Source organism: Corvus moneduloides, chromosome 27 (assembly GCF_009650955.1).
Source record: "Corvus moneduloides isolate bCorMon1 chromosome 27, bCorMon1.pri, whole genome shotgun sequence".
NCBI classification, from domain to species: domain Eukaryota; kingdom Metazoa; phylum Chordata; class Aves; order Passeriformes; family Corvidae; genus Corvus; species Corvus moneduloides.
This window is the reverse complement of record NC_045502.1, coordinates 165016-187386: the sequence shown is the minus strand read 5'-3', so window position 1 is coordinate 187386 and position 22371 is coordinate 165016. Positions and strand designations below refer to the sequence as shown.

Below are 22371 nucleotides of genomic sequence, written 5' to 3'. Positions count from 1 at the left end.
GAGTTGCCAAGGCAACCGCTGTGGGCCTGGGGCGGCGGGACACGGAGGGGATGGGGGCCGGGACAGCGAGACATTGGGATCGATCCCCCGGCCCCCCGGAACCCATGGGGGGAAGGGGGCACCGTGACCGACCCCAGACAGGACACCAAGACTGACCTCGAGGGGGACACTAAGCCCAAGCCCTTGGACTCCCCAGAGACCGGAGGGGGCCAAAGGGGACCCCGGGATAGACCTCCCGATCCCGGGATAGACCCTCCGGAGCCCTCGGGGGTCTGGCCACTTGCTCCCTGCCCCACACTTGGGGGGACTTAGGGGCAGCTTCCCTTAGGGGACGAAGCTGGGGAGGTTGGGGGCTGCTGAGCTCCCCCATGTGCCCCCCGAGCCCCCCCGTATCGCCTTCCTGCGGGGGTGGAGGTGCGAGGCAGGAAGGGGCCTGGGGAGTCGCGGTGTTCTGTTTCAAGGCGTTTTGGGGTTTTGGTCCCCCACAGCCCCACTATAAAAGGTGTCAGGATGCAGGCAGTCACCCACTGTCAGTCACCTGCTGTCACCGGCTCGGTGGGCTCACCATGGCTGCCGCCTTCCTCCTGGTGCTGGTGGTAGTGGGAGGTAATGGGGACCCTCCTGCCTCCCAGGGGGGATGGTCACCCTGAGGTGGCAGGGAGAGGAAACACATGGGGACAACGGGGATGGCAGCCTGGATGACTGAGCTTGGTGGGGCTGGGGTCTGTGTGGGGACCTGTGGGCGGTCGGGATAGGGTCTGTGTAGGGACAGGCACTCAGGGATGGTGGGGGCCCGGGGGTTGTGGGAATGGGGTCTCATGGGACCAAGCACCTGGGGGTGGCAAGGATGGGGTCTGCCTGAGGACCCACGGGTAATGGGGATGGTGCCCATGTTAGGACCAGCACCTGGGGATGTTTGGGGACAGGGTCTGCATGGAGATGTAGGAATGGTGGGAACAGAAGGATGTGGGTACAGGCAGGAGGGATGGTAGGGATGGGGCTGAGTACCTGGGGCTGGTGGTTTAGGGGTCTGGGCCCCCAGGGACCTCAGTGATGGGCACCCAACCTGCGGCCACACTCACCATCCTGTCCCCATGCAGCAGCACAGGCCATGGTCCCCCCGCCCTGCCAGGGTGACCCAATGTCCTGGTGCTGGGACATGGACATGGCCATACGCTGTGGCCAGGAGCAGCAGTGCCAGGACCTCTGGGACAGCCTGGCCCTGGTGAGTACCCCACCCCCAAGTTCTGCCAGGGCCACCCAGGAGTCCAGGCAGCCCTGAGGGTCTTTGTGTCGCCACAGGGGAATGTGGCTGAAGGGGATGACATGGCTGACTGGAGTGACATGGCTGATGGGGACAGCGTGGCGCAGGGCAGGGGGATTAAGTGCAGGCTGTGCACCAAGGCCCTGAAGAAGATACAGGCACTGGCAGGTGACGACCCTGACGAGGTGAGGGGTGATGGGGGTCTGGGGGGCCGGGCTGGGGGCCATCTCCCTGCGGCCCCCTGACCTGCGGTGCCTTTGGCAGGCGGCGGTGGTGGCGGCGCTGCAGAAGGGCTGCCAGGCGCTGGGCCGGGCCAAGGGCAAGCTGTGCCAGCAGCTGGTGAAGAAGTACCGGGACCAGATCACCGAGGCGCTGCAGAATGGGGACGCGCCCCGGGACATCTGCATCGCCATGGGCATCTGCCGGTCCTGAGCGTGGTTAGGGCCCACCTATATCCTGATCCTGCATCCCATGGGCTGATCCTGCACTCTGCATTCTGCATCCTGTGTCCTGCACCCCACATCCCGATCCTATGCTTGGGGTTCCTGAACCTTCCCTGCTGCAGCTCTGTAGGGTGGGGGTGAGCCAGGTCACCCCAAAGTGCATTGCGGGGCAGGAGGAAGGCTGGAGGAGCTGCTTCTGCTGGCCCCCAACTCACCCCTTGCTTTTTCCTTTTTCCACAGGCACAGCCTCGAATGCCCCCAAACCCCGATGCTCTTCCAGCCCCTGATGCCCCCACAGCCCAGCCATCCCCTTCCCACACAATAAAGTCCCTCCTCTGGTTCCATGGGTCTTTTTTGTCTGCGCTGGGGGGACACGGTGACAAGGGCATATGGCACCAGGCACTGGCAGGGGATAGTCTGGCCCTGGCCTGCCCCAGCAGGGCCAAGGTGACACCAAAGGTGCCTGTGGTAGCGTGGGGATGTGTCCCACGTGGGTCGGAGTGAGCGGTTCCCTCCACACACCTGGGTGGCCCTGGCTGTCACTGTCCCCATGCCTGGCACTGCATCTGTCCCTGCACTTGGCACTGTCACTTGTCATACACTTGTCACTGGCACTGCCATGGGCTTGGGATCATCTGCACTGTCCCCAACACATGGCATTGGCACTGTCCCAGCTGAGCACAGGGAATCCCTTCTTCAGTCCCAGCCAATCAGAGCACAGGGAATCCCACACCCTTTTTTTTTTTTTTTTTTTAAATTCCAGCCAATTGGAGTGCAGGGAATCGCTTCTGTTTGCCCCCAGCCAATCAGAACAGAGAGACTGTGGGTCTCTGAGGCCTGCCACCAATCAGAGCTCAAGGATGTCTTTCTGGTGCCAACCAATCAAAACACAGGGAATCCTGCTGGCTGAGGTCTGCAGCCAATCAGAAGACAGGGAATCCTGCTGGCTGAGGGCTGCAGCCAATCAGAAGACAGGGAATCCTGCTGGCTGAGGGCTGCAGCCAATCAGAAGACAGGGAATCCTGCTGGCTGAGGGCTGCAGCCAAGCAGAGCAGAGGGATCCCCTTCCCCTCTTGCAATGAGCTGTGGGGATCCCAGTGCCACCCATGGGGCTGGGGGCTTCAGGAGCAGCACCACTGGGTGGCTTTGTCCCTTGGAGTGACACAGACCCCTGCAGTGTCCCCAGCCCCTCAACATGCACCCCCCAGCTGTGGGGTGACCCTGTGCTTTGTGAGGACACCAAGACCCCTTGGTAGTCCCAGCCCCCCAGGTTGGCTCCACACCCTGTGGTGATCCAGTCCCCCCACATGATCCCGGATGCCCAAGAGTTACCCCAGCACCCTGAGAAGTCCCTAGATCCTGGGTGCCCCCATGTGCCAGGGTGACCCCAGACCCCTGCAGTGGCCCCAAATATCCCAGATATAACCCCAGACCCCCAAGACAGCCCATACCATGGGGTAGCCCCATACCCCAGCGCTGACCCCAACACCCTGAGTGGGCTCCAGACCCTGGGGAGCCCCAAACCCCCAAAGGGATCCCAACACCCTGTGGTGTCCCAGGAGGACCCCTCCACCCTGGGGTGCTCCGGACCCTCAGAGTGACTCAAAATCCTGGGTTGCCTCCAGAGTCTTCAGAGAACCACAATATGCTGCGGTACTGCCAGATCCTTAGAGGGACCCCAACACCCTGGGGTGCCCATGACCCCCAAAGGGACCCCAATACTCTGCTCCAGACCCTCTGGTGAACTCAAATCCCTGGGGTGCCCCAGACCTTTCAGGGAACATGGGTGGGAACATGGCTAGAGAGGATCCCCCCAATATGCCCCCCTCCATCTGGCCCTTTCTGGTGCACTCAGTCTTTGCACCCCAGGGATCACTGGTGAGGAGATCCTCCACCCTGACACCCCCCAAAGTGCCCCTTTTCTCTAGGCCAACTCCCTTGAGGGGGTCTTTCCCCCAGCAAAGGGGCTGGGGTATGCTGGAGCACCCCTTGCTGCAGCTGTGTGAGGATAGGGGGGTGTGAGGGCATAGGAAGCTCCTCAGCTGCCTCATACATGTGGGGCAGCCCCATGGGGGTCTCCCTGCCAGCATGGGGGGAGAGGCATGAGGAGCAGTGGCCCAAGTGGCCCCAGAGAAGTCCACACACACCCCGTTTATTGGGGGGCCGGAGCCGCCTCCTTCCCACGTCCGTATCTGCTCCCGTAGCGCTCCGAGTGGGACCACTGGCCCTGCCATCCCCTCTGAGTCCAGCTCACTGCCCCATCATGCAGGCCATCTTGCAGGCCACGGCCGAGATGAGGGCGGCCCCGCGCCCGCTGCCTTCCTCTGACTGGATGAAGGTGATGTCACAGCCGGGTGTCAGCTGCCGCACTGTGGCGTGGAAGTGGTCCTTGAAGCTGGGGAGTGGGAGCACGGGGTCACAAATGGGGTCACAAACGGGGTCAAGGCTTGGGGGATGAAGGGAAAGGATAGGGATGTCAGCAGGGAGAAGGGTCTGGAGATCCCCACCTGGGATGGAGCTTGTAGACAGAGCCATCGACACCAACAGTGATCTTGAGGGTGTCCTGGCTGCGGCTCTCCCGCATGCGGTTGATGACTCCAGCCAGGCCGGCCGAGCACATCTGGGCGGCGCGTGTGGACACGCTCTCACACACCCGGCGCACGATCTCACAGTCTGTCCGGGATGGCAGCAGCTCAAAGGCTGACAAGATGTTGTAGATCTGCTTGCGGTCATCAGAATCACTGGGATGGGGGGAGAAAAGGGGGTCAGCAAGGGCTGGGGGGTGAGGATGCTGGGTGAGACAGCTGGAGAGGGATGGGGGAGTGATGGGATGGGGGATCCTCACATGGGACAGTTGTATGGGGTGATAGGATGAGGAACCCCAACTGGGTCAGTCAGAGCAGGTTGGTGTGGGGTGATGGGATGGGGGACCCCAACATGGTGCTGCTGTAGAGGGCTGGTGTGGGGTGATGGGACAGAGGGACCTGGAAGTGAGTCCCCCTAATGTGGAGTGATGGGACATGGGGACCCCAAACGGGACAGAGCAGGCAGGTATGGAATGATCGGATCATGATGTCTCATCATGATGGGCCTGTGACATGGGACACTGTGGTTTGGGTGGCAGGATGTGGGGACTCCAAGATGGACAGTCAGAGCAGGCTGGTGTGGAGTAACAGGATAAAGGACCCCAATATGAGGCAGTCAAAGCAGACTGGTATAGGATGATGGAATAGAAGGATCCTGATGTGGGACAGCCCAGTGCAGAGTGAGAGCACAGACTCCCCAGTATTCCCGGACCAGTGTGGAGTGAGAGCACAAACCTCCCAGTGCGATGCAGCCTGGCAGGTTTGGGGTGCCACCCCCCAGCCTTGTACCTCTCGATCTGGGACATGAAGCGGGTCTCAAAGGTCCCGCGGGTCTTGAGCTTCTCAGAGGCCTCCCCATTGAAGAGCAGGTTCTCATCCACCAGCTTCAGCAGCACCAGCCGCACGATCTCCCCCATGTACTTCCCCCCAATGATCTTCTCATACCTGGGGGGGACAGAGGCGAGGGGGTGGCATCAGAGCTGGGATTTGAGGGGTCACATCCCACAGCACACCCTCTTTCCTTCCCCCCTCCTTGCTGGATGTGTTTCCCGTGCATGGGCACGGTCCAGGGCGAAGGATGCCCGTGCTGGGCAGCTGAGCCCAGTGTGGTGCAGGGGATGGGAGGGATGCCCAGAGGAACTGGATCTCTCCTATTCCTTACAGTTGCTGACCGGGGTTAAGTGAGGTCTCGTCCACCACGCGGTCGTACTCCAGGAGGAACTCGTCCAGCTCCCCGGAGGCACCAAAGGCCCCCCACTCCGTGTTCACGCACATCCGCCCCTCGTCGCCCTCCACCAGCTCCACGTTGTGCATCTCCTCCATGTAGCAGGCGTTACAGCCTGTCCCTGCCAGGAATTGGGGATGGGTCTGGGCGGCGGGGGGGCAGCAGTGACACCCCCCCGCCACAGCCCTCCCATCCCAACTGGGATAAAGCTGGGATAGTCTTGTGGAGCAATGGGGAAGAACTGGAGAGGGTCCAGACATGTGCCAGGACAGGGGTTGGGACCCATATGGATGAGGGGCATTCCTCAACCTGGTGACTGGCACCATGGCCTACAACTACTTCAAGGGTGGCTCCAGGACATGGGGGAAAGGTTTTAGACGAAAAGAGGAGAGATTTAGATTGGATACTGGGAAAAAATCCTTCCCTGTGAGGGTGGTAGGGACAAACACAAGTTTCCCAGAGAAGCTATGGCTGCTCCATCCCTGGAAGTGTTACAAGCCAGGCTGGACAGCCTGGTCTAGTGAAGCTGTCCCTGCCCATGGCATGGAGCTGGATAATCTGTAAGGTCCCTTTCCAACCCAAACCATTCTGTGATTTCATGAAAGCTGGAACCAAGGATGGTTGGGAACTTACTACATAGGTCCCAAATCTGTATCCCTACTCCACCCGGCATTGGGATGCAATAAAACCATCAAAATATAGAATCATGGAATGGTTTGGGTTTGAAGGGACCTTAAAATTCATCTCATTCCACCACCCTGCCCTGGGCAGAGACACCTTTGACTAGACCAGGTTGCTCCAAGGATAGAAGGGAAACTGCCTTAAGTTGCACCAGGGGAGGTTTCTGTTGGATATTGGGAAAATTCCTTCATGGGAAGGTCCGTTCAGCCCTGGCACAGACTGCCCAGGGCAGTGGTGAAGTCCCCATCCCTGGGGGGATTCAACAGCCATGTGGATGTGGCACCTGGGGACATGGGTTAGTGATGGTCTTGACAATGCTGGGGAACAGTTGGACTCGATGACCTTAGAGGCTTTTCCAACTCAAACAGTTCCATGATTCCATGCTAGACCTCATTTCAGAGAACTGACTGAACAGCCAGTGACTGCTGTTCCATGAGCACCAGGATTCAGTGACTGATCATGGCTGAGGGCTGTGCTTGGAGCTGCATGTCCTTGTCCTGCAGTGATGGCGATGGACATCCCTCCTGCTCCCCGCCCCTGCAGTGTCCCCACAGCCCTGGCTGGCCACTTGTCTCCACAGCAGGGTCCCAGGGGCTCTGGGCACTGTGCTGAGGCCAGCCCAGCCCCAAGAAGCTGATCAACATCCCAGCATGTGTTTACTCTGGTGAGGGGATGCGAAGCCCAGATGACACATCGGCACGTGGCTGATGGCACAAATGATAGTGAGGGGCTGGGGGAGGTGGGGGGCTGCTCTCTGCAGGGAGTGGGGGATGGAGCCAGCAGAGTTCAAACTCACCCCCACCACCCGGCTCTCTGACACCAGCTGCCTTCCATGGGTCCCTATCCCTACGATGAAGTGCCAGAGCCACCAACAGCCCTGTTATGATGATCACCCTCTTTCTACTCCCAAAGTGCCCCAACCAGGGGCCAGTGCTGGGGCCAGGCAATACCATCGAATGTCCCAACCACCGGACACCCCAGCAGGGTGCCACTGCCACCCCCCCATCCTTGGTGTGTCCCCCCCAAAAGGATGGGGGAAGCAGCAGGGGAGCGGGGCCATGGGACAGTTCACTGTCCCCAGCCAGGTGTCCCTGTAGAAGGGGCATCTTACCCACAATCATCCCAACCTCGCACCGGTGATCTTCATAGTAGCAGGAGATCATCGTGGCCACCGTGTCATTCACCATTGCCACCACATCCATCTCGAAATCCTGGGGACAGGGACCATTGTGGGCTCATGGGGGGTCAGGCTGTCCCGCAACAGGTGGGTTTGGGGTGGACAGTCCCCAAGGGTGAGGACCTGGGCATGTGTCACGCACACGTGTGTGCACACACATGGAACAGCCCTGCCCAGAGACACACTTGGCTCCACCAGCCCCATCATGGGGACAGCTATGCTCCAGTGGTCCCTTCCTGGGGACACACTAGGCTCCAGTGGCCCTGCTGCAGGCACAGCCAGGCTTCAGTGAGCCCATTGCAGGGACAGCCGGGGTGCTGGGGTCTCGGCACCGCGCCGGTGCCGGCACAGCCGTCTGATCCTCTCACCCCTCGCCGTTTGATGGCGTCCCTCAGCAGCCCCACTACGTTGTTCCCTTCCGCGCCGGAGGCTTTGAAGCCCTTGGTCCAGTTCAGGAGAATGCCCTGGAGTGGGAGTCAGACCGAAATGGGGCTGTGGGGGTAGCTGAGGCTTGGGGACCCCTAAGCCCTCACGCTGCCCGGCCACCCCCTCACCTTGTCTATGTCCTCGTGCCGCACGGGGAAGGAGAAGGTGAAGCCCAGGGGCAGCTTTTTGTGCTTCATCTGGTGCTTGTCCAGGAAATCAGAGATGCACTCGGAGATGTAGTCAAAGAGCTGGAAGACAGGAGGTCCAGCCTTTGCCAAGGGATGTCCCCACCCTCCCACTGCCCTTGGATGGACATTGTCCCCACCATGGGTTCCCCAGGCCTGGCCACCTCCCAGCTTCTTAGGGATGGGGGTGTCCCCTCCAGTGTCCCCACTGAAACACACACTGTGAAAGGGACTGGGATGGGATGGGATGGGATGGGATGGGATGGGATGGGATGCCCCGTGTGCTCCACTGACCATCTCAGCTGTCCCAGTCATGGCATCCTCTGGGATGGAATACATCTGGTGCTTCGTCTTCACCTTCCACTGCCCCTCCTCTCCCTCGCCCACCTTCACCAGCATCACACGGAAATTGGTGCCACCCAGGTCCAGTGACAGGAAATCTCCCACCTCTGCAAAGCCAGGGAGAAGGGAAGAAGGTGATGGGCTCTAGGTAGGCTCAGCCTTCCACATGGAGCTTGATGGGGTCTGAGGAAGGGGTGAGACACAAGGGACTGGGAGTGACACCGTACCAGAGCCCTCGGGGGTGGAGCGGACATAGGTGGGCAGCATTTTGACAGAAGCTTCCTCATGTGTCTCCAGCTTGAGCCCTCGGTCCATCTCCTTCTGCATCCGGTACATCACCTTCTTCAGGTCCTCCTCCTTCAGCCGGAACTCTGACAGGATCTGCTCCACCTGCACACAACACAGCATCAGCCAGGGACGAGGGATATGGGATGCAAGGGGCCTGAACTGCAAGAAATAGCCAAGCTTTCCTTCCCCCAGCCCTGGTTTTCCCCACTGGCACACAGACACCCTGAAATGCCTTATCCTATTGCTCTGCTGTTCTCCTCCAGCTGAACTGAGGCACCAGGGAATCCATAGGACTGTCACAAGGCACCAAGTCCCCTTCTGGTGCTGCCTGCAGGATGCCACAGTCAGCTCTGGGGTCCCTGGGGACCAGGGTTGGCACTGGGGTTCTGCCATCTCTGTCACCCAGCTGAATTTTTGGGATGGTTGTGTAGAAGCTGGCCCCATTCCAGCAGTGACCTGGGACATCCCATCCTGATGAATCCCAGGTTCATTCCCAGCAAGGAGCACTTCTGGCCATGCCATTGAGGAGTACAGCATCTCCCACCAAGGACATGGGATTCTTTTATGATGAAGATGCTGGTGTGTCTTCCTTGTTCCCCTGGGAGCATCCTTCTCCCTGTATCCCACTGGGAATCATGGGTACCGTTTTTCACCCATCGAACGTGGGGCTAATATGGGGCAGAGGGCAGGCAGGCAGGAACATTCTCAGGGGTTGCTGCCTTGCCTCGCTGCCAGGGAGAGCCGCAGGGCCCACTCCAGGGAAGCACCTGGCAAGCAGGATCCGTGTTTATCCTTTCCGTAGCAACCCCGGGCTCGGCGCAGCCTTCATTAGCCGGCAGAGCTGGGGCCAGGTGCCCCGGCTGTCAGATGGAGCTGGAGCCGGCACTCCTTCACCAGCTGCAGTCGGCAGCATTAGGGCTCATTAGTCACCGGCTCTGGGGAGGCTCCAGTGCTCTCGCCGCACACAGATGTTTGCCTCGAGGCTGCTGCTGTTTCCTGACAGGTTTTGGGGTAGGGGGCTCAAGAAAGCGTTTGGGGTGTGGAGCGTCCCAACATTGGGGGCACCCCTTGCCTCGGCTCAGTCCAGCTGCCCTCCATCCTGGCACATCGCCTGGCCCCCAGTGCCATCCCTTGGCCTCCAAACCCTCAAGTGGGGGCTCAGCCCAAATATCTCTGAGGCCCTGCAGAGCTCCTGTGACCTCAGCCACCACCCACAGCTGGGTGGGATCCTGGCACCCCCCCACTCCATCCTGGTCCTGAGTGCTGGCGGTCCATTAGCCCTGGACCCCCAGGTGCTGGGACACAAAACCCCAAGAGACATGGCTGCAGCATGGACCCCTTGGAACGGAGCCGGGCACCCACAGCAGCACTGTGGTGAGGTTTGCCCTGATCCAGAGGGTGTTTGGCCCTGGATGACTGGAAAAATCCTGCCAGGAAAAGCAAGGAGCTGGATTTGATCTCTCCTGGGTTGTTGGCTGAAGGTATTCAGTGCTAATCCATCCCATGGGGCTGCTTGGCATGGGAACACCTGATCTGCTACGGCTGGAGGGTCCCCCTCCCAAGGCTGGCACCCAGGAGTCCAAATTTTATTTCTCCAATGTTTTTTCCATCTCAGCACCACATGTACCTACTCATCTCTTCACTCGCCTTCAAAACAATGGGCTTGGCTCTCCCCTGGCAGGATTTGGCTCTTCCCACATGACATTATCTGGCTCTCAGTGTCCCATGGAAATGGTGTGTTCCAATGCGTCCCACAAAAGGGATGGAGCTGGGAACTATGTGGCCACTGGCTGCAGGGGCCAGTGACATCCATCTCTGCTGGTTCAGCATGTGCCGAGTCTCCTTGGTGTCCCCTTGGTGTCCCAGTCGGCAGCAGGGAATGTCTCCACTGTCCTCACCCGTGACCCCATGAGCTCAATCCATCTGGGAGAGGATGCTTCCCACAAACAACTGGTTTTTGACTGGGGATGAGCCGTGTGCCATCCTGCTGGGTGCCTCGGTGACAATGATGACAGCCAGCTGAAGGAGGTGACAGGCCCAATCTCATCCTGGGGATGCAGCTGCATGGCTGCAAGATGCCCAGGGTGATGTTTGGATGGTGGGAGCATCCCAGCCCAGCAGAAAATCCTACAAATGCTCCCAGCTCCATTGTGAGCCCTCAGTGCTGTAGGGCCCGTGCTGTGCTGGGGGGGTGACCTCAGGGATGGGGACCCCCCTGGGGCATGCTGGGCTGCCTGCAGGCTGCCTGGGAGCTGGTGTCCTCCCCACCAGCCATCCTCCTGGCTACCTCTGTTGGAACCTTGGGAGATGCTGGGAGCACCCGGCCGCTCACTCCAGGGAAGGCTGGAACCCCAGTGAGTATCTGCACCTTTCCCCACACCCACTGGGCATCCCCTGGCCCCCCCGGCCCCCCAGCATTGCCCTGGCAGTGGCCTCACCTTCTCCTTCCTGCTGCTCTCCATTCTGGCTCGGTGATCCAGCATGGGGGCAGCTGGCGAGGTGGGGTGGGCTGCGGGCCAAGCCGTGCCCCCCTCAGCCCCTGTGCCCCCACCGTGGTGCCTGGCCTGGGGGAGCCCCCTGCACTGTCCTGGAGGGTGTCTGGCAGGCGCTGGGCTGCTCCGTCCCTCGCTCCACACGCGGATGCTCCACTTTCGCTGCGTTATCTCATCTGACGCCCCAGTCCGGCACCCACTGAGGGGGTCCCGATACCCCCGGCCTCAAGCAGAGGGGCAGGGAGCAGGGCCCGGGGCCCTGGTGGGATCAGCGCTGTCGCCCCACATCCTTCGCTCCAGAGGGATTCCACTCTCGCTCTCCCGCTCGCTTCCTCAATGTGTCAATAAATTCCCGGGCTGGTGTTGGTGCGGGGGTCCCAGCCCGACGCAGCAGGTTCTGGCAGCCCCTGGGGACCCCCTGTGTGTTGGCGAGGCTCGGCCAGGACCCTCCCCGCAGGGGCCGCTGGCCCCGTCACGCGAAGCACCACGCCCCGGGTCACCCGTGTCCCCGTTGTCATACCAACGGCTCGATGGTGGTGGCAAGCACTCCACCGGCCGGCTTGGCAACCGGCATGCTCCCATGGAGACCGCGGACACAGCACGGCCTACAGACACCCGTGGAGGGCCGAGGGCGACTGGGAAGTGCTCCGAGCCCCCAGGATGGGAAAGGATCCAGCGGTGCTGGGATTGACACCAGGCGTCGCAACAGATCGGGGATGGATGCTGGATTTGAGGACGGGGATGTGGCAACTCCCATCGCCCCCAGAGCCGCGTCATCCACCCAGCGTTGCGGAAACAGGGGACTATGGGGGTCCAAATGGGATAAGGAGCACCTTTGGTCATGGGTGGACCCCAAAACCTTCTGGTCTTGGTGTGTGGCAGCATCTCCTCAGACACAGAGCTGGGGAGGGTCCCTGGGAAGCCTGGATGGGTGTTGGGGTGACAGCCCCATGGGGGACTGAGGGGGCTCTGGGGAGGACAGAGGTTTTGTGGGTGGCAGAGCAGGGCCTAGGGGACACAGGGTCACCGCACAGTACCTCACCTGCCCCCTGTGCAGGGAGAACCTGGGGGCACAGGAGGGCTCTGGCAGCCCTGCCCCTGTGCTGGTGTCCACCCGTAGAGGGGTCCTCACCCCTTCGAGGGGTCCAAAACCCTCGGGAGGTTCACCCACCCCTCGTCAGTACACCCCCACCATGGAGGGGTCTCCACCCAGGGGCAGAACAGCCCCATGGAAGGGTCCCCAGTCCCCAGGGTGTCCCCCAGCACCCGGGAGAGGCTGTTGCCTCCGTGGGGCCCCTCCTCAGAGGGTCACTACACCATAGGGGAAGGCTCCCCACACAGGGGAACCCCATCCCACAGAGGGACCCCCACCCACACAGGGGAACCCCATCCCACAGAGGGGACCCCCACCCCACACAGGGACCCTCACCCCACAGAAGGGAACCCCACCCCACACAGGGACCCTCACCCCACACAGGGACCCTCACCCCACAGAGGGGAACCCCACCCCACACAGGGACCCCCACCCCACACAGGGACCCCCACCCCACACAGGGACCCTCACCCCACAGAGGGGAACCCCACCCCACACAGGGACCCCCACCCCACACAGGGACCCTCACCCCACACAGGGACCCTCACCCCACAGAGGGGAACCCCACTCCACACAGGGACCCTCACCCCACACAGGGACCCTCACCCCACACAGGGACCCTCACCCCACAGAGGGGAACCCCACCCCACACAGGGACCCTCACCCCACACAGGGACCCTCACCCCACAGAGGGGAACCCCACCCCACACAGGGACCCCCCCCCCCCCCCCCCCAGCGCGGTCCCGGCCCACAGCGGGAGGAGCGAACAGGCCCCGCCCCCGTTGCTGGGCTCAGCGCCCCCTGCTGGCCGCGCTGGGGAACGAGCACTGCCCGCACCAGCAGCGCGGCGCTGATTGGCCGTGCGGCTGAGGCGGGAGAGCGGGGAGGCGGGCGATGATTGGTCAGAAGGCTTGGGGGCGGAGCGGTCTCGGCGCATGCGCAGGCCGGGAGCAGTCCCGTGGCAGTGTCCGGGCTCGGGGCGCTTCCGGCGCCGCGGTTCCCGTTCCGGGTCGCGCCCCCGCCGTGTCGGCAGCGCCCGCGCTGAGCCGCGCCCGCCGCTGTCCCGAGGCACTGCGGGGCGAGCTGGGCCGGTGGGGCAACGCCGGGCTGGGCGGGGCTGCCCAGGGGCCGGCGGCTGGGTTGTAGTGGGTTATACCGAGGAGTGGCCGGGTTACACGGGGTGGAGGGGCTGGGTTACACTGGGCCAGCTGGGTCAGGTGAGGGTAGGGGTTGGTTAGGCTGGACTAGGGAGACCTGGCTGGGCGGCGGTCGGGATGCGCTGTCAGGCTGGGCTCCGGGGGTCGGGAGGGTTCTGGCTGTCTGGGATAGCATTTAAAGGACGGAAGGAGGGTTTGGGGGCAACCCCAGGCACGGCTGTGGCAGAGGGAGGTCCGGGGGTGTCCTGGCCCCTGCATGGCCTCAGCCCCAACCCTTTTTTCCCCCCAGGCACACGGGGCCACCGCGATGAGGCTCTACAGCCTAAGTGTCCTTTACAAGGGTGACGCCAAAGTGCATTTGCTCAAAGCTGCCTACGATGTGTCCACCTTCAACTTCTTTCAGAGATCCAGGTGGGTGCTGGGCCGCTGGAACTTTTGGGGGGGCTGGGGAGGGGGAATTGCCTCCGTGTGCTGTAGGCTGGTGTGTGGCTCAGGCAGGACCTTGGGGAGGGGAAGCAGAAGCTTTTGGGAGGTTTTCTGCCCCACTGGGGCTGCAGTGGCAGCAGTGAAAGGCTTTTCTTAAGGGGTAATACCCCTAGAGCCACAACCTGGGTGCTGCGACCTGCTGCAGCACTTGGAATGATGGGTCAGCCTCAGGAATGGAGTGAAATTCCTGGAGCCCCAGCCAGCAGTAGGTCAGGTCTGACTCCACAAATCCTCCAGTGCAGCCAAGCCATGAAATCAGGGTGCGGGGATGCCCTGGGAGTGGGCTCAGCTCTTTCCCCTTGGGTGGGGTGAGAAGAGGCCTGTCTGTGCTAGGCTCACAGGACTCGCCTGGATCCTGGTGCCCATGGATTGTTTGGACTCACTTGAAGCTTTTCCCAGCCCACAAAAACCTGCTCAAGTTATTCCCATGGCTTCAGGTGAGCTGGTTGAGCCCCAAATGCCAGTCCAGACTCTCGGTGTTCCACTGGGCTCACAGGGATCAGGGAGCTCTCGACAGCTCCCGAAAACCTCCTGAAGCTGTCAAACAAAGCAGGAGCATGCTGTGGAACAGGTTGTTCCCAGTGCCTGCCTCAGATGGTAAAGGAGTTAGGAAATTCTTCTGGGACCCAAATTTTCAATGCCAAGGTTTTATGGAGCCTCAGGCACATTTGGTTCTGTAATTCCAGGGGTAAAGGGGAAAGACTGAAGTAAGACTGTCTTAAAAAGCTCTTTCTTAGCCAAATGTGCGAGTGGGACGCGGAGCGGTGCCAGCGTGTGACATCAGCTCCAGTCCCAAAACACTCTGTAGCTGCAGCTCTTGTTTTCCCAAATCCTGGGAAAATTCCCTGTGTGTTTATGCTGTGGGCTTCCCCCACAGCAGGCTGCATCTCTGCCTGAAGAAGAGCCTGGGATTTTGGGAAGAGCAGTGAGGTTTGGAGAGGGTGTGTGTCAGTCATGCAGCTGTTCCTGGGATTTGATGCTTTTCCCAGGCTGATTCATGGGTGGTGCTCGGAGGATCTGCAAGAGCTTGGCCCAGGTGTGATGTTTAAGGTGTGTTTAGCTGAAGTTTGGGTTAAAATGCTGCACATTCATTTTTTTGAGGCTGTGGAGTTCCCAGAGAGTTGGGTCAAAGGGTTGGGTCTGGGATAAACAGGGCTGTGGCTCCTGGGAGCTGTGGAACCTGCTGGGCTGGAGCACGGGGCTGGGCTGTGCTAGTGCCTCATGTCTGCTGAACATCTGCCAGGGAATTTGGCGGGGTCAGGAAGGCAGAGTGGAGTCTTGAGTGGGCAGTTCCTTCAGGAATACTGGGAAATAAAAGCAGTATTCACAGTGGAAGAGGTGTCCTTGAAGAAGATACATGCTGGGATCTAACTGACATAGGGTTGTGATGCATCATTCAAGCCTAAGGCATCCTTCGGACTCAGTGATCTTAAATGTCTTTTCCAACCTAGATATGAAAACCTGGGGTCATGGTGGGGGCCGTGGCTGGCAGCAGATCCCTAGACTAGGAGGAAGGTGTCCATGTTCCCTCTCTGACGAAGCTGAGATGTTCAGGATGTTCAGGAATCCTTGGGCTGGACTTTGTTCTGTAGTGCCTGAAACCCCGACAGTCCAGAGTCTCTGTAGAACTGGTGTCCGGGCTGGGAGGATTGCAGACCACTCTAAGGGATGTGTAAACTGGGAGAGGCAACTTCCCCTCTGGAATTGCTTCCAGCAGTGGGAGGCAGTCAGAAGACCGTGGTCTTTGCCATGCCAGTGTCTCTGTCCAGTGACGTTTCCTTGGCACCACATCACCTCCCAAGCAGGAGCTGTCCCACTCCTTGGTGTTTGCAAACTTTGTAACTTGATCCTTGACAAATATCCCTTCCTGGGATTTTCCAGCTGAATTGGGGAATGCGTTGCCCCACATTGGCTAATTCCAGCATGCCCACGATGTGGTGTTTTGGAAACAGGTTTATTTTACTCTTGCTCATTATTTTTGGCCTCTTTTCCTTTGCTGTGGGATGAGAAGGGATCACTGAGGAGCCTGTTGGACAGGACTGAGCCTGGGCTCAGGAATGTTTTCCAAACTTAGAGCAAGTCTGGCTTAAGGATATTCTTTAACTTTGACTCACAGGGGTGGCTGGATGCCTGGGGGGTCAAACATCCCCCTGGGATGGGGAGGGCATCCCTGTCCTGGGCTCAGCGTGGGCAGGGCGAGTTCTGCCCCTGTGACCCGCTCAGGTGAGACCCCACCTACGGAGCTGCCTCGAACTCTGGGACCTGACATCAGAGGGATGTGGAGCTGCTGGAACAAGTCCAGAGGAGGCCACAGAGATGCTGTAAGGGCTGGAGCCCTTCTGCTCTGGGGGCAGGTTGGGAGAGCTGGGGCTGTTTGGCTGGAGAAGAGAAGGACCTGGGGACCCTTAGGGTCCCTTCCAGTGCCTAGTGGGGCTTCAAGAGAGCTGGAGAGGGACTTGGGACACAGGCACGGAGTGACGGGCTGGATCGATGGGCAAAGGCCAACGCTGTGAGGAGTCAACAAGCCCAAGTGATGGGTCCTGGTCTTGGGCCACAACAACCCCAGGCAGCACTCCAGGCTGGAGCAGAGTGGCTGGAGAATTGGAAAAGAACCTGGGTCTCCTGGTCGGCTGCGACTGGGCATGAGCCCAGGTGTGCAAGGAGGCCAATGGCACCTGGCCTGTGCCAGCCATGGTGTGGCCACAGGCCCAGGAGAGTGATCATCCCCTGTGCTGGCCCTGTTGAGGCCCCTTGAGGGCTGTGTCCAGTTCTGGGCCCTTCATGGCAAGAAGGACAGGGAGGGATTGTCCTGCTCTGCTCTGCACTGGGGTGGCCTCACCTCAAGTCCTGGGGCAGTTTTGGGCACAACAAATTAAAAAAAGATGTTAAGCCATTGGAGAGCGTCCAAAGTAGGCCACAAGGATGAGGAAGGGTCTGGAGGGGCCATATGAGGAGCATCTGAGGGCATTTGATGTGTTCAGCTGGAGGAGACTGAGGGGAGACCTCCCCGTGCTCTTCAACATCCTCCCGAGGGGCAGCAGAGAAGCAGCTCCGATCTCTGTGACCACTGACAGGACCTGAGGGAATGGCTGGAGCCGTGTCAGGGGAGGGTTAGGTTGGATATCAGGAAAAGGTTTTTCCCCCAAAGGGTGTTTGGGCACTGAGCAGGCTCCCCAGGGCAGTGGTCACAGCATGAAGCCTAAGTTCAAGAAGCGTTTGGACAATGCTCTCAGGGACAGGGTGGGATGGTTGGGGTGTTCTGTGCAGAGCCAGGGGTTGGACTCAATGATCCTGATGGGTCCCTTGAACTCAGCATATTTTATGATTCTGTGATTCTAGTGGAAGGTGTCAGCAGGGGATGGAACTGGATGGTCTTTAAAGTCCCTTCCAACCCAAATCATTCCATGATTCCATGATGCAGCTGGTCACCAGGTGTTGGCCGGGCAGAGCCAGGTTCAGTGGCATTTTTGCTTTCTGCTAAATCCCCAAAAAGCAAGTTCAGCCCAAGGACACAAGCCTGTCACTGCAACTGGAGGGCTCTGGGTGCTCCCCTGGGTCTGGGTGGTGGCTGGAGGTATGTGTTTGGGGGTTGTCACTCTGCAGAGGTGCAGGGTCCAGCCTCTCTCCCAAGGAAAACCCAGTGCTCAGCTGCAGCCCCACAGCCCAGACTCGGGGACTGGGGGGGGGGGAAGGGCTCGTTACCCCTGCACACCGGGGTGCTGTGGGCCAGCTGCTTCCCCAGCACTGCCCCAGGCCCTGCGCTGTGTCCCCGCAGTGTGCAGGAGTTCATGACGTTCACGAGCCAGCTGATCGCGGAGCGCTCGGCGCTGGGCAGCAGGGCCTCGGTCAAGGAGCAAGGTGAGAGCACCTCATTCCAGCCTCCCTGTCCTGCTTCACATGCCTCCCGAGCCCCAGGACATGTGGGGCACAGCCTGGATTGGCTGCTGGAGCCTCTTTAATGACACCCCAGCCTTGTTATTAATAAAATTAGTTAAAAATAGGCTGAGCTCTTCCCTCACTGGTTTTTATCTACCTCTGGCTACCATGTGTTGTCGGTTTCATGTCCCACACTGTGTGGCATGGCTGTGGTCCCCTGCCACAGCACAACTTGGGGCTTTTAATTTTAAGCCCTTCCTGCTTTCCTAATGAATTAATGAAAAATGCAGGTGCTGATGACACCTTCCGGGGTGGTTTTGGGGAGGGGGGAAAACTGTGGGGGCTGGGGGGAAGGTGGTGGGTGCTGAGGAAGGCTCAGGACCTTTGCTGCATCTCTAACAGGAATTTCCTTCCCAGAGTACCTGTGCCACGTGTATGTGCGGACCGACGGGCTGGCCGGAGTGGTGATCGCAGACAATGAGTATCCACAGCGGGTTTGTTTCACCTTGCTGGACAAGGTGAGGGCACATGCAGGGCTTTGCGGAGAGTCAGGGCCGGCCACCTTGGCCTGGCCATCGCTCTGGTCCTCGTGTGCCAGGCCTGTTCATTCGTGTCTCTGCCCTCAGCTCACTCAGAAGAGGAGGAGGGGTGGGGGGGCAGGGTCACCAAGGTGGTCAGAGGGCAGGAGCACCTCTCATGGAACGGTGGAATTGTTCTGGTTGGACAAGCCCTGCAAGGCCATCAAGTCCAACCATTTCTCCAACATGGCCAAGGCCACCACTAAACCATGTCCCCAGGTGCCATGTCTGTGTGTTTCTTTGGATGCTTCCAGGGATGGGGACTCCACCACTGCCCTGGGCAGCCTGTGTCAAGGCTGGACAACCCTTTTCGTGCCTCTCCAGCCTGGAGAAGAGAAGGCTCCAGGGAGACCCCAGACCCTCTTCCAGTACCTAAAGGGGCTCCAAGAGAGCTGGAGAGGGAATTTGGACAAGGGCCTGGAGGGACAGGACAAAGGGCAGTGGCTTCCCACTGCCAGAGGGCAGGGTGAGATGGGATATTGGGAAGAAGTCCTTCCCTGTAGGGTGGTAGGGACTAACAGAGGTTTCCCAGAGAAATTGTGGCTGCCCCATCCCTGGAAGTGTCAAAGGCCAGGCTGGACAGGGCTTGGAGCAACCTGGTCTAATGGAAAGTGTCCCTGCCCATGGCAGGGGTGTGGATGAGCTGTAAGGTCCCTTCCCAAAAATCTCCAGATCTCCTATTTTGACGAGCAAAACCCCTCCAGCCACTGTGGCCCCACAGCTGCGGCTCCTGGGTGGTAACTGCTGCTTCCTTACCTGGCAGGTGCTGGATGAGTTCTCCAGGCAGGTCAGCAAGATGGACTGGCCCTCAGGGTCACCTGCCACCATCACCTACTCTGCCTTGGATGGATACCTCAGCAAATACCAGGTACAGACCCCTGGGACGCTGCAGGGCACCAGGACAGAGGATCCCTGTGCTCCCTACAGCCCTGAAAGTGGCAGGGGAGGTGGGCAACACTCTGGCGCATGCTGGGACCCCGGTGCTCTGGGGCTGTGTCCAGGGGACCCTGGTGTCCCTGTGGTGGTGCCAGCAGCATGTTGTTTCTCCCCAGAACCCCCGTGACGCCGACCCGATGACCCGAGTGCAGGCAGAGCTGGACGAGACCAAAATCATCCTGGTGAGGCTGCAGGACACTCCTGCCTGCACAAGCCGGTGGTCCCTGGGGGCACGGTATGGGGCAGGGGTAGAGTCGACCCTGGAGACCTCCCTGGTGTGGGAGCTTCCTTTTCCCTTCCCCTTCTTCCCTTCCCTCCTTTTTTCTCCTTGGGCATTTCCCAGCTGGCTGGACACAAGCACCAGGGCTCTGACCCCTCCTCCAAATGCTGGTCTCTTCTCTGCCTGGCGACCCAGTGGGAGCTCTGCTGCTCCTGCCCCCGGCCAAGTTCCCGTCTCCCTTGGGGCTGCAGAGCTGGGGGGACTGTAGGAGGGTGGGATGGGGGATGGTGGCACCTCCATCTCCTGCTGCAGGGTGTGGGGGCCTGGTGCTGGGGCTCAGCACATGTTTCTCTGGCAGCACAACACCATGGAATCACTGCTGGAGCGTGGGGAGAAGCTGGACGACCTGGTCTCCAAATCAGAGGTGCTTGGAGCACAATCCAAAGCCTTCTACAAAACGGTGGGTGTGGAGGGTCACCCCCTCCCTGAGGGAGCTGGAGATGGGTGGAGCGTCATCCTTGGGGGGTCACCCCCAATGGATAAACCCTGGGGCACAGCTCTGGGTGCCAGGCAGGGATCACCCCTGTTGCTGCGGGCTTTGGGCCTGGAGAGAGCCCCAATTCCAGCTGCAGAGCCCCACAGCCCCTCACTGGGGGTGTCGTGCACCCTGCAGTGAGTGGGGGGCGATGCCCATCCCAGTTCCTGGCACCAGCTCTGGCCAAAAGGAAAGGAGCCTCCGTGTCATCAGCCTTTGTGCTGTGCTGGCCTCTTCAGCAGGAGAGGGGCCTCGGGTGGGTGGCCCTGGGACCCCCAAACCCTTGGGGAGTTTTACAGGTGGTTTTCCTTCTCTTCTTAGGCCCGAAAGCAGAATTCCTGCTGTGAAATCATGTGACATGGAGCCCGGGGTCTCCACCTCCGGACCACCAGCCCTCCACCCCCCTCCGCAGCCACCCCAGGGGTGTTCCTGGGGCTGGGCCGAGGGTCCTCAGCCCCCTGGGCTGATGTGACTGTTGTCCACCTTGAGGGGACACCAAGGCTGGCACCGGGCCAGCACACATGGGGGGAGGTCCACACTGAAGACCCCCCACCCTTGCTGTTCCTGGGACAGCTTGGACCAGGGGGCACCTGGCCACGCACTCCCTGCCTTCACACCCCCCAGAAGCCTGGAGGGGCTGTCCACTGCTGTCCAGGGGGCTGAGGGGGCAGGTGGAGTCCCCTCCTGCCATCCCAGGGGCTGGGGGGGCTTTTATGTATTTGTGTCCTAAGGGTGAGCTGGGGGGTGGGAGAAGGGGGGAAGGGAAAAAGAAGAGGTTTCTTGGGTGGGGGGTGCTCACTGCCTCCCTGGGTAGCTTCTCCCTACGCCTGGAGCTGTGTCCCAGTGCTGGAGGAGGGGGGAGCTCACCAGCCTGCCCTGCACCTCGGAGCCCCTCCCCTGCTCCCACCAGCCGGGGTGGGGGGGGCTCAGCACCTGCCAGGGCCCAGCAGCCCTCACTGCCTCCTCTTCCTCCTCCTCGGGAAGGGAAAAGTTGGGCTTGGGCTGTACCTTGCGGTGCTCCAGTTGTTTCCATGCCCTGGCTGCGCTGGCCAGGGGGATAAAGTCGTATTTGGCAGTTGTACCTCTGTTCCCTCTCTGTGGCGTCCCGGGGTGGGATTTGAGAGGGACATGCCCTGGGCACCCCAGCAGGGACGGATGCACTTGGCCTTCTCTCTCCACCTTCTACTTTAATGATCATTGGTTTTTCCTCATAATTTATTTGCAGTTTTCCCGAGACAAAAACGAAATCAGAGTCATCTTTTACACTTACAAGGCTCAGAAAGAAAAGACAAAGGGTTTTTTGGGGGGAGGGGCATGGGGGGGGATATGCTGGGGAGGGGGAGACAGAAAAAGAATGAGAGAAAAGGGGAGGAAAGAGAAAAAGTTGGCAACGATCCACCAGCATTCATGGGACAGGAACAGCTCAGCTCCTCGACATACAGCGTTAGCGCCCGAGGGTTGCTCCCGCGCAAAGGGCATGCAGAGAAATCATCAGAATAATTAAAAAATAATTAATATCCCTCGCCCATCCCGCCCCCTCCCCCCCAGCCAAAACCAGCCCTCAGCATGGTGGGGATGCCCTGGGGAATCACGTGGGGAGTGCCTGGAGTGGAGTGATGCCTCCCCAGGGAGGGGGGCCTTGGGGGTGACGGGGTCCCCCCGAGCGCTGGCCGTGGGAGGGGGGGGTGCAGGATGTGCTGCCAGTGCCCCTGTGCTGGGAGGGGCGCCGGCGGAGCAGCCTGTGCCCCCTAAGAGACCCATTCTCTTAGTCTAAAGTGCTTTCAATGCTGCGTCAGTGCTGGCTGGATCGTCCTGAGCCCCCCACCCTGAACCCCAACACCCCCCAGCTGCCCTCTGCCCCCTGACGTGGCACCCACCTGCCCCCTGCCAAAACCTGCCAGCACCTGGGACTGGCACCTGCGACATGGGGTGGGGATCAGCGGGATGGGGACACGGGGGTGCGACTGGTGGACCCTCCCAAAGGCACCCACCGTGTTCCCTGCGCAGCAGTGCCCAGGATCAGTCTCGGGCCCCCCAGGGGAGGCACTGGACTGGGGTGGAGGGGAGAGAGTCTGTGTGTGTCCCCCCCACCTCACTCACCCCCTGGCAGCCCCCTGTGGCTGGGACCCCCGTGGGAATTCAAAAATAAAGAGCTCTCTCTATGTACAGGGGCCGGGGCAGGACAGAGCAAAGCGGAGCCCAAAGAACAACATCCACCACCAGCGACAGCAACACGCCACGAGCACAGCCGGGAGGGGGGCTGGGACCCCCCTTCCCCCCCCAGCAGAGACGGGCCGAGGGAGGGGGCTGAGCCCCCCAGCGCCCTCGCCTGTGGCCGAGCGGCTGGGTTGGGTTTGGGGGTGTGGGTGGGTTTGGGATTGG

The 22371-nt window shown here is 60.5% G+C and overlaps 3 protein-coding genes across 12 annotated transcripts; 2 read left to right on the top strand and 1 right to left on the bottom strand.

Annotated features, from left to right (window-relative positions):
* The first annotated feature begins 39 nt into the window (after window positions 1-39).
* On the top strand, window positions 40-2049 carry LOC116435533 (prosaposin-like). 3 transcript variants are annotated; one of them, XM_032091934.1, is made up of 5 exons: window positions 43-606; window positions 1101-1225; window positions 1303-1449; window positions 1529-1701; window positions 1948-2049. In XM_032091934.1, exons 1-4 carry the CDS (start codon window positions 369-371, stop codon window positions 1694-1696), a joined length of 678 nt encoding a protein of 225 aa, XP_031947825.1. In that variant the 5' UTR covers window positions 43-368; the 3' UTR covers window positions 1697-1701; window positions 1948-2049. The 3 variants fall into 3 exon arrangements, with proteins under 3 accessions (XP_031947826.1, XP_031947825.1, XP_031947823.1); XM_032091935.1 differs by having other exon boundaries at window positions 40-606; window positions 1104-1225; window positions 1529-2049; XM_032091932.1 differs by having other exon boundaries at window positions 1529-2049.
* Window positions 2050-3842: 1793 nt separating this feature from the next.
* On the bottom strand, window positions 3843-12311 carry GCK (glucokinase). 3 transcript variants are annotated; one of them, XM_032091907.1, is made up of 10 exons: window positions 11055-12308; window positions 8556-8718; window positions 8281-8435; window positions 7930-8049; window positions 7744-7839; window positions 7310-7409; window positions 5455-5638; window positions 5082-5237; window positions 4215-4448; window positions 3843-4102 (listed from the first exon to the last, which is right to left on the bottom strand). In XM_032091907.1, exons 1-10 carry the CDS (start codon window positions 11097-11099, stop codon window positions 3958-3960), a joined length of 1398 nt encoding a protein of 465 aa, XP_031947798.1. In that variant the 5' UTR covers window positions 11100-12308; the 3' UTR covers window positions 3843-3957. The 3 variants fall into 3 exon arrangements, with proteins under 3 accessions (XP_031947798.1, XP_031947799.1, XP_031947800.1); XM_032091908.1 differs by lacking the exon at window positions 7744-7839 and having other exon boundaries at window positions 11055-12311; XM_032091909.1 differs by lacking the exons at window positions 7310-7409; window positions 7744-7839; window positions 7930-8049; ... (1 more) ...; window positions 8556-8718; window positions 11055-12308 and having other exon boundaries at window positions 5465-5547.
* Window positions 12312-13169: 858 nt separating this feature from the next.
* Window positions 13170-21070, top strand: YKT6 (YKT6 v-SNARE homolog). Of its 6 annotated transcripts, none has more exons than XM_032091878.1 (8): window positions 13170-13269; window positions 13648-13769; window positions 17620-17702; window positions 18138-18238; window positions 19062-19166; window positions 19351-19469; window positions 19813-19914; window positions 20311-21070. In XM_032091878.1, the coding sequence occupies exons 2-8, from the start codon at window positions 13666-13668 to the stop codon at window positions 20459-20461; spliced, it is 765 nt and encodes a 254-aa protein (XP_031947769.1). In that variant the 5' UTR covers window positions 13170-13269; window positions 13648-13665; the 3' UTR covers window positions 20462-21070. The 6 variants fall into 6 exon arrangements, with proteins under 6 accessions (XP_031947769.1, XP_031947770.1, XP_031947768.1 ...); XM_032091879.1 differs by having other exon boundaries at window positions 13186-13292; XM_032091877.1 differs by having other exon boundaries at window positions 13255-13346.
* Window positions 21071-22371: the final 1301 nt, after the last annotated feature.